The sequence below is a fragment of the Chanodichthys erythropterus genome, chromosome 11, assembly GCF_024489055.1.
Source record: "Chanodichthys erythropterus isolate Z2021 chromosome 11, ASM2448905v1, whole genome shotgun sequence".
Lineage (NCBI taxonomy): Eukaryota > Metazoa > Chordata > Actinopteri > Cypriniformes > Xenocyprididae > Chanodichthys > Chanodichthys erythropterus.
The window spans coordinates 10,320,463-10,338,450 of record NC_090231.1 but is presented as its reverse complement, the minus strand read 5'-3'; the positions used below and the strand labels follow the sequence as shown (position 1 = coordinate 10,338,450).

The window sequence follows — 17,988 nt, the reverse complement described above, 5'->3', positions numbered from 1 at the left end:
TTGCGTGGATTTTGTCCTTTAATGTCTTTTCCAGTGGCTTTTTTTTTTTTTTTTTTAAGCATGAGGATTTGCTGTCCCATGTTCCTTTGCGGCAAAGTGGGGCAAGAGTGTGAAAGGTTCAGTGGGAGTCATGTGGTGCTTTTTTCAGACATTCTTTATACAAGGCATAGTACGATCAAGAACACGAGACCACAAATAATAATAATAATAATAATAAAAAAAAAGAATTTGTTTTTACTAGGAATAATATTAAAACATAATCATTGGTAAATACAACAATGAAATATTTAATTTCTTTAAGAAAATAAAAAGGCAACAGAAATTCACCCATTCCAGTGCAGCGAATCTAAACCCAGCCGATTAAGAATTAAAATCACCTTAACCAGAATTTACAGTCCTATCAGTATTGATCAAGTGTGCTGGCCCTTACTGAACAATGGTGAGGCGTAACCCTGTCGACAGAATAAGAGGAAGAAATAAACACAGAGAGAGAGAGTGTGTGTGTTTCTCTCTGAAGGGAGCTTTCCTCGTCAATTGCCCACCTCCACCCTGTGAAAGTCAATGGCCACCCCTCTTTCAAGTTTGGCAATTTATGCTCCGTCTGTTTCAATAGGCATTAGTTGCGTTTGTGTGCGAAGCGACTGAAATGAGTTCTGAAATTCATTTTCAGCAGAAACAAACCATGTCGAGACCCGTCGCCTTTCTGAATTGAACGTTTTCAGGACAATGAACCTGCAGACTTCACCCTCCTAAAACTCCTCCTCATTCTGTGCAGGATTGAAGGGCCAGTGTGCTATTTTTCCCCCCGTTTGTATGAATCTGATCTTACATCTCTCTCTGTACCTACCCATACCAGCAGGTTGTGTTTGAGCAGTATGTTCTCCACTCATCCCTGTTCAGAGACTCTTTAAAATGCTACTTTCGCATCTCTCTCCTCTCACAGTTTCAGCTCGTTGGCGATTTTGGAGGCGATGTTTTTGAAGGCGATGGACGTCCCGGATATCCTCTTGAAGCGTACGCCGTTGAGCGAGAGACGGGGCAGCTTGCACACCTCCATCTCCCACTGCACAAAGTCATCGCGGGCGGGATTGCCGGCCATGCACAGCAGCATGTAGCGCTCGCGCAGCTCGTACTCGCAGCTGTTGGCGTCGAGAACCTTCCGAATCTCCTTCATCATCTCGCCGGGCTCCATGGAAGACGTGGTCTTCATGCTCCAGGTGAAGCGGAGCGAGCGAGGCTTTGCCTGGTCTTTAAGCGAGGACACGGGTGCGGCTGGAGGAGTCCCGCCTCCCCCTGGGGAGGAGGAGGAGTCTTTGTTGTCGTCTTCCGGCCCTACGCTGGTCTTCTCCGACTTCTCTGCGCTGCTGAGCATAGATCTAGGGAGACGGGGATGGACAGAGAAGGATGGAAGTGGGGGAGGTTGAGAGAATAAAGTCGGTAGGGGGTGAATGAGGACAGAAAGAAAGGAAAGAGAGAACAAAGAGGATGTAGGAAGGTGCGTGGGAGAAAAGTGAGAAATTGTTGAGAGACAAAAAAGGAGGATTGAGGGAAATTGAGGATGTTGAAGAGAGAGAGAGAGAGAGAGAGAGAGAGGATGAGGCAGTGGACATAGTTGGAGAGAGACATATTGCAATAATCAACTGGAAACATTGCAGAAGAAAGGAGAACGCATGCATATGTTTGTGTGCAAATTGATGTGGCGCAAATACATGGAACAGAGATAGCTTTCTGCTTCAGATGAACACCTTCACTGTGTTCAGGATGTGAAGTCGCACCTCACATGCTGAAAGTAGAAGTTTTATTGACTCTCGACTATGAAATCTGAGCCTGTTAGTGTGACTTTAAGCCGTTAAGAAGCTTTGAATCTGAGCCCTGAGAAGACTAAATATGATTCAGTTCGTTCAAATGTCTGAATGATGCTCAGTGACAAAAGGAGAATTAGGTTCAGTTTAGGGCTGCAATGATTAATCGCGATTAATCGTTTGCAAAATAAAAGTCTGTGTTTACGTAATATATATGTGTGTTCTGTGTATAATAATTATGTATATATAAATACACACACATACAGGTAAAAAGTATAGAAATATATGCATGTATTATAAATATATATATTTTATATGACATATAAACAAATATTTTATATATAAATATAAAAATTTTCTTAAATATATATATGAATGTGTGTGTATTTATATATACATAATTATTATACACAGAACACACACACGTATATGTATATATATATATATCACGTAAACACAGACTTTTATTTTGCAAACGATTAATTGCGATTAATCGTTGCAGCCCTAGTTCAATTTACGTAATTAGACACTATGCTAGTGACAATCAAGAATGCTTAATGCCGTATTCAAGTCCTGCTGGGAAACTAACAAACGCAGAAAATGGTGTTGTTGGTAAAAATGATGCATTAGCCAATTTCATGTTTCAGGAAGCTTTTCACTTACAACAAAATAAAGAACACACATAAGGTGTGTAATTGATGCTTTATCTATACTACAGTTCAAAAGTTTGGGGTCCGTAAGATAAAAAAAAAAAAGAAATGAATACTTTTATTCAGCAAGGATAAATTAAATGAATCCATGCTATCCATGCTAAAATTATAAATAAATGAATTGAAGGCAGCACTACATTCATCTGATGTGTAATATTTAAACTTAGTAAAATACTAATACTGTTAATGATGATGCTCAAAATATCTGATACAAGTCCAAAGTGAGGTGCGTCGCAAATGTGATCACAGCATTTAAGATTTGATTATTATCTGTGCATAGTCAGAAAAAAAAATAAGCAGAAAGCTTTCAACTGTCCATGTGTTTGCAAACAGAAGACAGGCAGTAATCTGAAATTCATTCTTTGTGAACACAAACTTAGGAAACAAATTATGAATTGACTAAAAATCAGAACACATCCCTCTCACTTACACATACTCATCCACACACAGCAATTAATCCTCCAATTAAATCCCACTGGGTAACTACTAATATTTGTTAAAGACCAATTATCAACCATTTAAAAGCCCCTCTGCTGCCCAATTACACCTCTAAGGTTCTACTGATTAGGTCTGATGAAGAAATCCTTGTGTTTTGTTCTCACCTGCTCCCCTCCTCTCGACCCTCTCCCTCATAGGGGCTCCTCGAAAAAAATTGCAACAGTTTAGTCTTAGTCTGAGTTCTAGTTTAACTCATTCAGTACAGTGAGCAGGAAGGGGAAAACAGTCTAGCGCCACATTAGGTTATGAAAACATTTACCCCTCCAGAACCACCACATTCCACCAATTCAATTGTTCAATTCTATTTTAAAACTACTTTCAATTCTATTTATGCACTGTACAGCCTGTAGCCTCTTGCCTACCACAGAATCACAGCTGTGCTAATTTATATTTAGTACAACGGTATAGTATCTTGTGTGATACTGCTTTTATATATATTACAGGGCTCAACACTAAGGATTTTTCCTACTGGCCCGGTCTAACCCCACCACAAAAAAGTAATAAATAAATAAAAATAAAAATATTTTTTAAATTATAGTTATTGTTTTCATTAGCCATGTTTACATGTACCCTTTTTTGTCATTCCAACTGATTCCAACTGATGGACTGTGACGTTATCTAACCCGATATGGTGTTTACATGTGCCGGCGCGTTCAATCGGAATCACTTTGTGACATTAGCTTATGTCCTGTTTGCCGCCTTGTATTCGTGTCAACATGGAGTTCCATTATTTCTTATGTGCTATTTTTATGTAAAGTGTTGCTCTTTAATCAAGCAACAGTATGCATTTGTAGCATATTACTGCTGGAAGGTATGAGGAAAAGACGGGCACAGGAAGCTGACCTGTTTGGTCGTGGCTGTGCATCTCTAAGGAGGAGCATCTCAATACTACCCCTCCCTCCGAAGAAAAGCAGAAGCGTGTGGATGAAGGTCCGTACTAATGATACACTGAGTTCCTTCAGTGTATTTAATAAATGTGTTGTACTCCAGTTTGATTTTGCCACCACCATAGAGTATTCTGTCGACCCCTGACCGCTTGACGTGATGACGTAGACGCAAAGTAATTGGTTTAACTCCCACCTCTCTCAAACCAATTACAATTTCATTTGGTTTGGGCATTTTTATTCCGATTGAGATGTTTATATGGAGCATTTTCAATCGGATTGGACTTAAACTGATTACAATGCTCCATGTAAACACACCTATTGTCTTTGACACATAACCTTAAAGGTGCTGTAGAACGTCTTTTTAAAAGATGTAATATAAGTCTAAGGTGTCCCCTGAATGTGTCTAAAGTTTCAGCTCAAAATACCCCATAGATTTTTTTAATTCATTTTTTTAATTGCCTATTTTGGGGCATCATTAACTATGTGCCGATTCAGGCTGCGCGGCCCCTTTAAATCTCGTGTTCCCCTCCCCCGGAGCTCGCGCTTGCCTTAACCAGCACAAACAAAGTTCACACAGCTAATATAACCCTCAAAATGGATCTTTACAAAGTGTTTGTCATGCGGCATGTCTAATCGCTTAAGTATGGTATTTATTTGGATGTTTACATTTGATTCTGAATGAGTTTGAGGCTTTGCTCCGTGGCTAAAGCTAACATTACACACTGTTGGAGAGATTTATAAAGAATGAAGTTGTGTTTATGAATTATACAGACTGCAAGTGTTGAAAAAATGAAAATAATGACAGTCTTGTCTCTGTGAATATAGTAATAAATGATGGTAACTTTAACCACATTTAACAGTACATTAGCAACATGCTAACAAAACATTTAGAAAGGCAATTTACAAATATCACTAAAAATATCATGTTATCATGGATCATGTCAGTTATTATTGCTCCATCTGCCATTTTTCGCTATTGTTCTTGCTTGCTTACCTAGTCTGATGATTCTGCTGTGCACAGATCCAGACGTTAATACTGGCTGCCCTTGACTAATGCCTTGAACATGGGCTGGCATATGCAAATATTGGGGGCGTACATATTAATGATCCCGACTGTTACGTAACAGTCGGTGTTATGTTGGAGATTCGCCTGTTCTTCGGAGGTCTTTTAAACAAATGAGATTTACATAAGAAGGAGGAAACAATGGAGTTTGAGACTCACTGAATGTTCCATGTACTGAACTCTTGTTATTTAACTTTGCCAAGATAAATTCAATTTTTAATTCTAGGGCACCTTTAATAAATAAGGTTATGACACCAAAAACTTCTAGCCTAACTCAAATATAAATTTTAAATACTGTTAAAGGTGCTCTATGTAAGTTTTTGACTGTACTAAAGCATAAAAATATTATAATATGTTTGCAGATATTTATTAAACATGCTGAGTTCACATACTCGTTTCTCTGAAAACCATTGCTACAGCCAGGTATTTTACTTTGAAATTTGCATTCCATTTCGGAATTTCTGTTTTTGTTTCGGTCTGTGCTAGATCGCATGATCGCATCTTGCCACCCCGGGTTGGGTGAGAGTGTTGAGTCTGACGATGAGGAGGGGGCGGGGCGAACAATATTTTGAATTTGGACTGCATTACCCATTTCAACCACTAGCTGTCACTCTTAAGACCCCGATATACTTCAAACGAAATCGAACTGATGTGACGTAATTTCGAACACAATCAGGCCAAAACGAAGTTCGTTTTGTGTTCTTTTTAGAAGTTCGAAATGGCTTGCCAAAGCGAACTTTCAGGAAATGTTCGCTCCAGCTGCAAAACACCTTCATGCCACAATTGGTCTGTGATGATAACATTATAGGAGGTGTGCACTGAGGCTCCGCCTTCACTCGCATCGAACGCATCTCTGACTCATTTCGTGTGTTTGAGTTCGCTGAGGTAAGATCTCCGCAGGTGAAAACATGAACACACTGGAACGCAGTCATGTTTGATACTGTAAAGCTGCTTGATTTTAAGCAATCTATTGAATAAAGCGCTATATGAAGACGTGACGTGACTGGAGTGCTACTTTGCAGAGCTCGTGCTAACATACCCATGCTTTTATGATCAGACGCTTTTCTTAAGCTTTCTATAATAAATGCTTACTGTTTTCTCATTTTTGTTGTGTTTATTTTGTTACTGAGAAGAAAGTGCATGGCACATATTTACATATTCATCTAACCGTTGCTCTCAGCAGTGTGGGCGGCGTCAGATGTTCGTTTACAGTATATTGCAGCTCACATATTTCGAACTTCGTTTTACTCCTAAACGAAGAACGAAAAAGAACTTTGTTTGAAGTATACCAGGGCCTTTACATAGAGCACCTTTAAAGACACGTAAACTGTCATTAATAAGAACAAATAATCATGAATGAATTAATTTTTTTGGGCTTCAAAATCTACCCTTTCACTACCATTATAAAGCTTGGATATGTCCGATTGTGTTAATCTGAAAGCCTAGGATGGCTTGAGGGTGAGTAAATCATGGGATAAGTGTCCTCTTTGCTCCGTGATGTATTTTTCACTGTGTGGCGTAACGGCACCATGGCTTGTCGGACAAAGCAACAATAACTAAGGGGGTCGGGTCTTCGCAAAGGGTCAATTATCCCTTTAAGGGGATATGTCCATTCAAGCACAAGAAGACATGAAAGAGATCTGCATCTGCATGCTGTTTGAGAGGCAGCTTTCTGGTGTGCACACTTCAGGTGTGTTGTACACAACACTTATCATAAAGCGCTCAAGTATCTATTTGTTTCTCTTTCGTGCATTTTTAAATTGGCAAGGCTTAAAACACATGCAAATTATAAACTTTCCGTCAACTGTCCCAAGCGTCGTTTACGCTGACCCCGGGCCATCGGGCAGTCCTTATTGTCGAGCCCTGTGTTATTCATAATGCTTATTAATTATAAGATTATGGTGCGACAAAAAAAAGTGCACACTCACACAGTTACTGTGCTGATCTACTGTATGCAACAATGTATGTGCAATGCCAATGAACAGATGAATCAGACAGACTGCTTCATTAACATGAAGTGGGGTGGAATGATGCAGGTCTGTCCAAGACGTTCTAAAGGATTCTACAGAGCCCCATCACCATGGTAACTACTCACATCCAACAGTCACCTGCCCCTATAGTCTGTCTGGCCAAGCACACAAGCATCCCGAACACACCAACAGAAACACACACACAGACAGACAGACAAACAGGCCCTTAGCAAACTGACATCACCCTTCATAAGAAAACACCACACAGAGGACAGAAACGCACACAAACTCAGTCACGTGGACAGACAGTGAGGATAAAACACAGACAGGATAATACACAAGACACAAACAGCTCAGGACTTTGTATGCACAAGGCTCTTCACGACATAAACGGTTTAAAAAACAAGTAAAGCAGCATTTGTGCGGTTTAAAGCTCTGAAAGAAACATGAACCATTAAATTGGACAAATCCTGCAAAGAATAATTGGTTGTCACCAACAGACATGAATTACAAAATACAGGTTTCAGGTTTGACCACCAGAGGGCGCAAAGACATACATTTCCTTCAATAAACTGCTCGCTTGCGCCCTCTGTTGGGCTCTAAAACGTTATAAGCACCTCACACAACTTCAGTTACGTAAACATGAACAAGTTATCAACAATCATGTCAGTGGAAGAAAGTGTCTTTCATTTGTTAATTCAAACTCCATGTATCTGTGCCAGTGGCCCAAGTGGTTAGTGACTTCAGACAGATGGTGACGTCCATTCACCAGGTGCCTGTGTGTGAGTGAGTCATCAGTCAAACAGATTCAGACAATGCCGCATAAACAGAGAGAGAGAGAGAGATGTGCGATTGGGAAGTTTGGCTTTAGGTGTTTGAGCAGGACAAAGCCTGACAGCTGGTTGGTCTCAGTTTCTGTAGCTGTTGTCATTGTTAAAGAGCAAGAGAAAAAGAGAGAAAGAGAAGAGAAGTTGTTCTGCACAAGATAACCACTGGTCTCAGTCATCCTTCAACCCTTTTTCTTTTAAATTTCCAGCTTAGAGAATGCTTACAAATACTGACATTAACATTTATTGTCTTTACAATGGCAGATTGTCTTCATTTTTAATAGAAAGGGCTTTTACATGATCATAATTAATAATACTTGCTAATAGTATTTTGTTTCCCATTTTTACTCCGTTGTTCAAGCAACGTCTTCCTCTTTTTGGCACACAGAGGAAGTCATGGTGTAACAACCTGGGCCAAAACAATTATGACATACACTACCGTTCACACGTTTAGGGTTGGTGAGATTTTTAAATGTTTTTGAAAGAAGTCTTTTATTCTCACCAAAGATGCATTTATTTGATACAGTAAACAGTAATATTGTGAAATAATACAATGCAAAAGAACTGTTTAATATATTTTAAAATGTAGTTTATTCCTGTGATGGTAAAGCTGAATTTTCAGCAATCATTACTCCAGTCTCCTGAAGAATCATGTGACAGTGAAATCAGTCTAATATGCTGATTTTGAACATTTCTTGTTGTGCTGCTTAAAGGTTTGGTTCAGCCAAAAATGAAATTTCTGTCATTAATTACTCACCCTCACTTCGTCCCAAACCCATAACACCTTCGTTCATGTTTGGAACTCAAATTAAGATATTTTTGATGAAATCTGAGGTTTTCAGAAGCACACATAAGCAGCAATGTCATCGCACCCTTTGAGGTCCAGAAAGGTAGTAAAGACATTGTTAAAATAGTCAGCGTGTACTAAGCCAGCGTTCGGATGCAAACACAGAAGTGCTGAACTGCATTCACTACGTCAACTGCATATGACAACAGTTCAAATTGTTAAATAAAGTTGAAGAAGTATTCTTATCACATAATAACATTAAGGTTGAATCACTGTAGTCACATGGACTATTTTAACGATGTCTTTACTACTTTTCTGGACCTCAAAAGGTGCAATGACGTTGCAGCCAATGGATTTCATCAAAAATATCTTAATTTGCGTTCTGAAGATGAACGAAGGCTTAAGGTTTTGGGTACTTAATGACAGAAATTTCATTTTTTGGGTGAACTAACCCTTTAATATTTTTATGGAAACCATGATCCATTTTTTCCCAGGATTTTTTAATGAATAAAAAGTTCAAATGAACAGCATTTATTTGAAACATAACATTATAAACATTATAAATACTGTCACTTTATCAATTTTATGCATTCTTGCTGAATAAAAGTATTTCTTTCAAAAAAAAAAAATCTGTATAGACCCTAAACTTTTGAATGGTAGCATATGCAAATGGCTGTTTGCTTCTTTTTTCCATGACATCATATCCTATTAGCAATCTCAATTATGACCTCAGGTCCTGTTATCAAAGCCCTGTGTTATTTGAGCAGGCAGTCACACATAGAATCTGGGGCACACAGGTGAGATCACCAGGTAAACTGACAGGGACGGGGAAATGAAAGGATGGAGATGGGGAGAAAAGGCACTGAGTGTTACTGTGGAAAGTTGAAGGCGGTGGTGTTTTTAGGGCTGAAGTTGGTCATTAGTGTTGGTCATGACATTGCACACAAAATAAACAACCAGGAAAAAGGGCCAATCACAGAACACACTGAGGGATGAAGACAAGGAACAAGGAAAGAGAAAAAAATGGGTCAAAACAAGCCTTAAACAAAGGGGGGGGTTAGGGTCATCGTTGCCTACCTTCTGGGGAATCTGAATGACAGATTTCTACAAAACAAAAGTAAAAGAAAAAAGAAGAAAAAAAGGAAAGAAATGTATATATGTAAATTGAAGTGCAAAAAAAAAAAAGAAAAAAAGCAAATGAAAATGTCAAAGTGGTTGGGTTGTCCTGGACACAGCAACAATCAGTCTGAGGTTATTTGATGGGTTATCTGTTTAAACTGTACAGAATGAGCAAATAACATTAGTAATCTGGGTCACTGCATGCAATTAAACTATTAAGTCAATTATTAACACTCATAAAAAGATTGGAATGCTTACACAAACTAAGTAGAGTTAAACTGCCTCATCTAAAAGTAATGTTAAAGCCAACATGAAATGAAAACCGACCCAATTTACTTTATACATGGAACAATAAGACTAGGAATGTAGTAACTATCCAATATTAATCATTGCAAATTATTATTATTATAATTATCATTACTTTTCATCAGTGTTGGGCAGTAACACGTTACTAGTACTAGTCATTATTTCACTTTAGTTGAGCATAAAGACAAAAACCATTTAGTCAAATGTAAGCTGTGTCTTTCTGGTTCGAAGGTCCTATCTACTGCGATAAACGTGACATGCTGGATCGAAAATATGTGAAATAAGTTTTTCTAGTCGACTAGTAGTTGTTCATTTAAGCCAGTAGTTGACTAATTACATTTATATTCATTTAATTTCTTAAATACTGGAGAGAATAAATCAATAATGAGCGTTTATGTAATATAGGCTATGCACTCATGCGCACACATAACGCTTGCCATAAAGAACCGGTAAAAGTAATGATTATGAATATGACAAAAAACAGCAAGGAGACATTTTAATTGTTAAAAATGTAATGTTTTCTGAATCATTGTCGGCTGCAAAGATGAAGTTGACATTGCTGACTCTCATCATCTCCGCATACTTGGACGCGCCTAGAGAGAAAATGCACATTTCAATCGGATTACATAATCAGAGTAGACTCTTTTCGTTTTTAATTATTTCGTTTTAAAGTAGATATTACAAGCTTTCTATATATATATGCCTCATGTCTGCGAGGGAAGTAGCCTATACGCTGAGTTTCGGTTAATTTAGCCTATAAGTCGCGCTACAGTTCACGCGCCAGTGATCGCGCCCGCGCATCCCTGATTATATTGCCAGCTATATTTGCTTCTTATTTATTAAATCCAGGCAATTGGTTGATGATACATTGATTAAAATTAAGATGCAAAACGAAATTCACTTTAAAGAGAGGCTTTCTATAAAACAAAACTTAATGAAGTGGTCAAAATCATGTCTGACCCACTCCATGACTCCCGATATATTGCGCATCTTATGATGCATCTTACTCATGCTGTTCACTTTTTATAATCAAGTAAATGAATTTGAAACATAGGACTATTTAAACATATATATGAAATTACATTTTCTTTAATGACAATACAGAGAAATTTCATAAGCAAGAGCGGAACGTGAGTCACAAGTCGGATCAAGAATTATTTATTCTTAGACTTATATTTAATAATGGGGGCATTCAAGTTATTTGACATATTTTAATTTAGTTTAAAGTAACGCAATAGTTACTTTCCCTGGTAATGATGTAACTCAGTTACTAACTCCGTTACTATTTGTGAGAAGTAACTAGTAACTATAACGAATTACTTTTTTAAAGTAACGTGCCCAACACTGCTTTTCATCACTAGCTCCTTCATGGCTCGCCAGTAGCCAGTAGTTATTGTTTCAGCCATAATATTTGGTAACGCAGCCTTGCCAATTGTTAAAAGTAGTAATTTAATGCTATATTATGTTCATATACACTACTGTTCAAAATATTGGGGATGTTAAAATATCTGTTTTGTATTTTTATATCATTTAAAATGTAACTGCGATGTTAATGTTGTAATTCCTGTGATGGCAAAGCTGAATTTTCAGCAGCCATTACTCTAGTCTTCAGTGTCACATGATCCATCAGAAATCATCAACTGAAGAATTACTTATTATCATTACGATCAATGCTGAAAACAGTTGTGTTGCTTAATATTTTTGTGAAACATTTATACTCTGATAAACAGAATGTTCAACATTATAAATGTCTTTCTTGTCACTTTTGATCAATTTAATTTGCCCTCGTTGCTGAATAAAAGTATTAATGAATGAATTAAAAAAATCTTAAATGACCCCAAACTTTTGAATGGTAGTATAATAAAGGTTGCAGCAATTATATCAACTATGGCCACTTTTCACAATCCAAATTCTGATATTCTGTTTCATTTAGAAAAATGTCATAAGTAAAATGGGTAGCGAATGCCATTTTATGTTGACCTTAAGAAAGGATGTTTACATTCATTTATTAAAGCTCACAAATCTTGTTCATGTTGAAACATTCCCACACTGGCTTGAACATATACCCAAAAGGACACAAAAACAAACAGACAGATATACATGGACAAAATGGAAAAAGTCATCTGTCATTTTACCCTTTTGAAATCTGAGACTGAATATAAATGAAAGACTACTGACCATGAAGGTGTTCTTATGTTCGTCAGTGTATTTTAAGTCTAGCAGTTTAAACATGACTGCCTAGATCCAACAGAACAGTTTTGTGGTATGCTGTTAAAGAAATGTAGCAATGTAACCCATAATGTAAGTTTTTTTGTGAACTGCTATGGCGGCACTAGTGAGTGAATGCCAAGGTGTCCCCTCCACAAGTATTTATAGAGCAGGGGAATGCAATACCTCAGCTGTTACCAAGGATACTGTCACCACGGAGGTGCGGAAAAGGTAGATATGTGTTGGGAGTGTGTGCTGGAACTCGGAGGCAGAGATGATGAAACTGATGAGAAATATGCATGCGTTTAAATGAGCTGTGATTCGTGTTGGGATTATGGGGACTGACAGCGCTTTGATTGCCTTATGAAGGCTTGACCTTGTGGGTGAAATTATGATAATACCCAATACCCTGTTGAACAGTGTGCCGGTGCTTTGCAAGGACAAATCTACTTGTAAAGCTGTTTGATCAAAGACGGACAACCAATCAGCCGATTTCTATGTACCAACTGAATATAATGACAGACACCTATGAAAAAACCCTGAGCAGGAGGTGTGAGAATGTGCTGATGTGTCAGTGTGGTCGTCTTTCACTTTGTCTTCAAGTCTCTTTCTGTTCTTTTTCATCAGCACCTAATCCATCTTTACTGCCGAAAATACCCGGCATTCATCACACTCATCCTCACACCATCACGCACGGGCTTCTCATGCCATTAACACTTCCCAAAATCAGTGACTTCCCCTGTCATTCTTCCAGATCCATGTCACTATACTGATTTATCGACACTCATTTGTCTGCCTCACCTGCGCACAAACTTGGAGGTGAACTTGCTGAAGATGCCGGAAGCCGCGGGTCGTCTCTGTTGGCTGTTGCCATGGGAGAGGGAAGGGGAGGCGGGGGCTCCGTGGTACGGAGAACCCTGTTGGTCTCGTGCGCCCCTCTGCTGGCCGAGGTGGAAGGTGTTGCGGGTGGGCACCCCTCTAGGGAAGTTGGTACGGTCCGTCCCAGCTGCGCTGCTTATATTGTGGGCTGACGGAGAGGCGCCAGGTGCTCTCTGGGGGGGATCACTGTGACAAAGCAATTTTTCCCCAAACAAAACAAAACAAATAAAGATGAGATCATGGCAGGATTAGTATCAAATAATAATAATAAAAAAAAGTAAACATTTTAAAAATGTATTTTTATAAATTTTTAAATAAATTAGATTTAAATACACAATTTATTTAAATGCATTTTAAATGTTTTTTTTTATTTAAATAAAATTAAAATTATTTAAAATCTTTTTTTTTTTAATTAATAAAAAAAAACCATTAATTAAAATTAAATAAAATAAAATAGGGCATGGAAGGTTGATTTTCACTATGTCTGCAGAAAGAATAGCCACTGATAATGGGTGTAAATATTCAAAGGAGATTCAAAATGTAAATACCTGATCTATGCATTTATGAAATCTCCATAAAATTATGCTGAACTTAAATTAAAATTTGAAATATGGTAGAACAATGGTTTATGTATCAGGAGCTCCGTTCAGGCTCTTGCAATGCTCTAGTAACTTGTATTATGTAATCTTAAAATAATGAAATATGTCGACTGCAGAGAAGAGAACATAAACACATCTCTAACCCAATGCATAGACCTTTAATCTGCTTAATCGCACACGCACGCACACACACACACACACACACACACACACACACACACACACACCACAGAAACACACAGATCAGGGATAATTGTGAAACCTGCTCACTGCAACTTGTGTGTGTGTGTGTGTGTGTGTGTGTGTGTAAGAGTGTGTGTCCATTCAAGCACACCTCCCCCATAGCTGTCTTTTCTGCACACTGACTGAGAAAATCTCACCCAACCATGCCATGTCCATGCCAACATCTGTTTAAGTGCCAACCAGTGTAGTAGAACCTAGTTAGAACCAGTCGCCAACTGGCACAAGAACAGCCGTAGAGGTCACATGACTCTGGGTAACTGAACCTGCCAAAGCTAGATTACAACACACTGTCCATCCACTTCAGCCAGGAAGTGAAGTGTGCTGGACCCTTCTCAGAAGCATAGCTGTGTTTGGAATAACAAACTATGATCTGCTCTGTATGTGGACGCCAGACTATCATCCATATTACTTAAGGACATTTTTTGAAGCTCCTGGTTTCACAAGGTTACACATACTGGTCAGCTTCTAGAAAGTGAAAACTTTTTAAGATTTTTAAGAGTCAACATGAAATTAATCATGCCCATTTACTTTCACATTTCTGGTCTTACTGTGCATGTTACTCCAAAAAAATATATTTGTGTATACACTTTCTACAATCCAATCAATTCTTGATGGATTAAAATAAAATTAAATGGCAGAATTTTTTGGATCTAAATTCCTAAACAGTGCAAACCAGTATAGCAATGATATAGCCTATTATTATAGTTTTTGTTAATATATATATTTTTTATTGATTTTGTTTTTTAAGTCAAGTTTTTCATGTCAAGTTTTTAGTTTATTTAGTCATTATTTTAGTACTTCAACTTAAACTAAAAACAATGAGAAATGTTGCATTGGCAACTAGCTGATAATGTTTTTTATTATTTTATTTTATTTCACTTAATGTTTATTTTATTTCAACTAACTTTTTATGATTTTAGTTTTTGTTAATAATAATAACCCTCTTATTTATAAAATGGATTTCTCATTGATGACATCAAATCCTGATCTACAATTTCCTCCAATATTCTTTCACTCCAAAATACGTCACATTATGGAGGTAAAATGGGTTGTGAGCATCATTTCATGTTGACTTTGAGTTAAATAAAACATTAGCTGGTTACTGGGGATCAGTACTTACAATGCCACTGACTCACTTTTTCTCTCCATTTCACCTCAAATGAGCATTTGTCTTTCTTTCTTTTTTTAAAAAAATGTTTGGCCACAGCCTTACGGCCATCTACCATAACTTACCTTCTGCAGATCCAACTATAGCCCAGTACACTGGCTAAATATGACCTTCTCAAACCCTCTTTACACAAAAGTTCACAGAATGTCATCCCTAACACTTCAGGGTGGAGTGAACGGGAACCTGAATCACTGTGCACATCACTGGGATAGTGTCTAACTCTATCATCATACCATGGAGCAAAAATACTCAAGGGCAAATTCAGGGAAAACTTTAGAAATGGCACACAGCTGGATGTTTAGAAGTAAAAACAACATGAGCACTCACTCTAGCAAATAGGAGAAGCTTAAAGGTATAGTTTACCCAAAAATGAAAATTGATTTCCTCACCCTCAAGCCCTCCTAGGTGTATATGACTATCTTCTTTCAGATGAACACAATCAGAGTTATATTAAATACTGTCCTGGCTTTTCCAAGCTTTATAATGGCAGTGAATAGAGGATGAGATTTAGAGGCTCAAAAAAGTGCAACCATCGATCATAAAAGATATCCACACGCCTCTCGGGAGTTAATAAAGGCCTTCTGAAGTGAAGCGATGCACTTGTTTAAGAAAAAAATATCGCTTTTTTAAACTTTAAAAACTAAAATAACTAGCTTCTAACAGACAGCCGTACGCATCGATTTACGGCGAAAGACCCGATGAATGACGTATTGACGAATATGGAAACGCAGAGGAGAGAGCAAAACAAAACACCGGTTGCAAATTAAAAAAAAAAAAAAAGGCCTTTATTTAACCCCCAGAGCCATGTGTTTTTTTTTTTTAATGAATGGTTGCATTTTTTGGGGCTTCAAAATCTCCTCCTTTTATTCACTGCCATTATAAAGCTTAGAAGAGCCAGGACATTATTTAATATATCTCCGATTGTATTTGTCTGAAAGAAGAAAGTCATATACATCTAGCATGGCTTGAGGGTGAGTAAATCATGGGGTAATTTTCATTTTTGGGTAAACTATCCCTTTAAAAACCAAACCCATGCCACTGCAAAAACACATCTGCAGTTATGAAGCATGTCAGAACACACAAGAAATGTATGATGAGACATATATCTAGAATTATTTTCACGTATTCCATATATATTTTTGTCTTTAGTGCAGAGATTTTCACAGTGGCAAACCACACTGTTCCAAGGTGTCAAAGTGAAGGCTCTTACACGTGACTCACGTCAATGTTCCTCTAAGCAGCATAGCATTAAAGTACAGTGGTTACAGTGTGCAAATTGTTGTAATGAAACGTTCAGTTTGCCACTGACCTTTCAAAACACATCCAATGATTACTAGAAGAGGTGCAGGACGTATCATTACTTGGGCAGTTTTGGTGCGAAAATCAAAACAAGATGTAAGCGGGATTGATCCAGGGGCAACCAAAAGTGTTTTGAGAAAGTAAAGTTTTACGATACCCTATTTTTTCTTTCTACGTTTACATTTACGCAAGGCGCAGCGCAAGTGTGTTTGCTAGTTTGCGCCCAGCGCCGTTCGCGTTTTCCAGTTCAGCGCCACGTCCTTAAATTAGTAAATGCATTTGCGCCAGTTAGTGCGCCCATGGGCGCGCTGGTCTAAAAAAGAGGTGTGTTCAGGCGCATTGCTATTTTAAGGAGCTGAGCTTATTACACACAGGGATGCGCATCACACAAACATGCCAAATATTAAAAACAAAAGGATTACAGTGTAAAAGAATATTATTGTGTAGGCTACATAAATATAAAAATGTAATGATGAATAGTCATTGTGTGTATTAGAATTAGGCTACCTATTTTCAATTCAGCCTATTACTACTTGGCTAATTAATTGAACAATCGTGCCAATACGCACACATATATATTAACTGACTCATCGTGCGGAGCTATTTGAAAGCCTGCATTTGCAAGCCCGCTTTAACGCGCACGAGCAGATCGGTTCCTTCGCTTGAAAAGCGTTCAGCTTTTACACCAACAAATTCCGCCATGTAAATAGCAATCCGCCATGGCACGAGCGCATCTCGCTCTTAAAGGGAAAGGGATATGACACTCTGATTGGTTTATTGAACGTTACGCCCATTACTCATTAAGAGAATAGGGACAACCCATTTCAAAAATGCGCCCCGGCGCACGGACCATTTATCCGTCGTTAAAATAGCAAAAGTGGATTTGGACACGCCCTTAATGCACCTGCGCCGTGCGCTTTACACTTTGCGTTTAGCTCGTTAAAATAGGGCCGTTAAGATTCATTTTATGCATTCACTGGGAATCAAACCCATGACGTTGCCATTGCTAGTGATCAGATCTAAGTTCAAACTTGTTTCTTCCGTTTGTTGTCACTATTTTCAGTTTACTTGAAGCAGCCTTGTAAAAATATTCCATCCTATAAGCTATTAGAAGCATCCGTGGAAGTCAACGCTTGTGTCCTGACGTGAGTCACATGAAAGAACCTTGAGTGACAGAATGAGCCACACTATGTGCTGTACAGGATCCCTCACTCGCTCACTCACTCATATATACAGGTCACAGATCTGAATATATGACCCTTGTACTAAGGTACATTTCACTCCAGAGGGGAGAGGGCAGAGAAACACAGAGGAGTGAGAGAGACGATGTAACAGAGCAGCGGTACCTTCTCTCAATGGTCCCCAACCACGCTCTGAAGAGGCTCAGCTCACTGCATGCAACAGACCAGCCATTCACTTACTTACAGGCTAACACGAACCATACACACTCCACGCTGCCGTAACTGCAGCGCTACAATTGATGGTGTGTTTCTGACATTTTTAGTGTGAATATGTGGTTTTATTTGTGGCTTTGCGCAACTTTTATCAGTGATAGTCCAGAGAGGACAGGAAACAATGGTTAAAATGGGGAGAACATGATTGAGAAATCATTTGGCTGTAAAG

The 17,988-nt window shown here is 38.2% G+C and overlaps 1 protein-coding gene across 9 annotated transcripts in view; it reads right to left on the bottom strand.

Moving 5' to 3' along the window:
* The window catches only part of mark2b (MAP/microtubule affinity-regulating kinase 2b), a 67,100-nt gene continuing 49,112 nt past the window's right edge, over positions 1-17,988 (bottom strand). For 3 of the 9 annotated variants that reach the window (XM_067401557.1, XM_067401550.1, XM_067401551.1), the window contains 4 exons: positions 12,979-13,242; positions 9,622-9,648; positions 3,115-3,153; positions 1-1,376 (listed from right to left, as the gene is read on the bottom strand). In XM_067401557.1, the coding sequence (XP_067257658.1) occupies positions 938-1,376; positions 3,115-3,153; positions 9,622-9,648; positions 12,979-13,242 (769 nt within the window). In that variant the 3' untranslated portion in view covers positions 1-937. Of the gene's footprint in view, positions 1,377-3,114; positions 7,086-9,621; positions 9,649-12,978; positions 13,243-17,988 lie in introns of those variants that run through there. The other 6 variants (XM_067401552.1, XM_067401555.1, XM_067401553.1 and 3 more) reach the window with 6 other exon arrangements.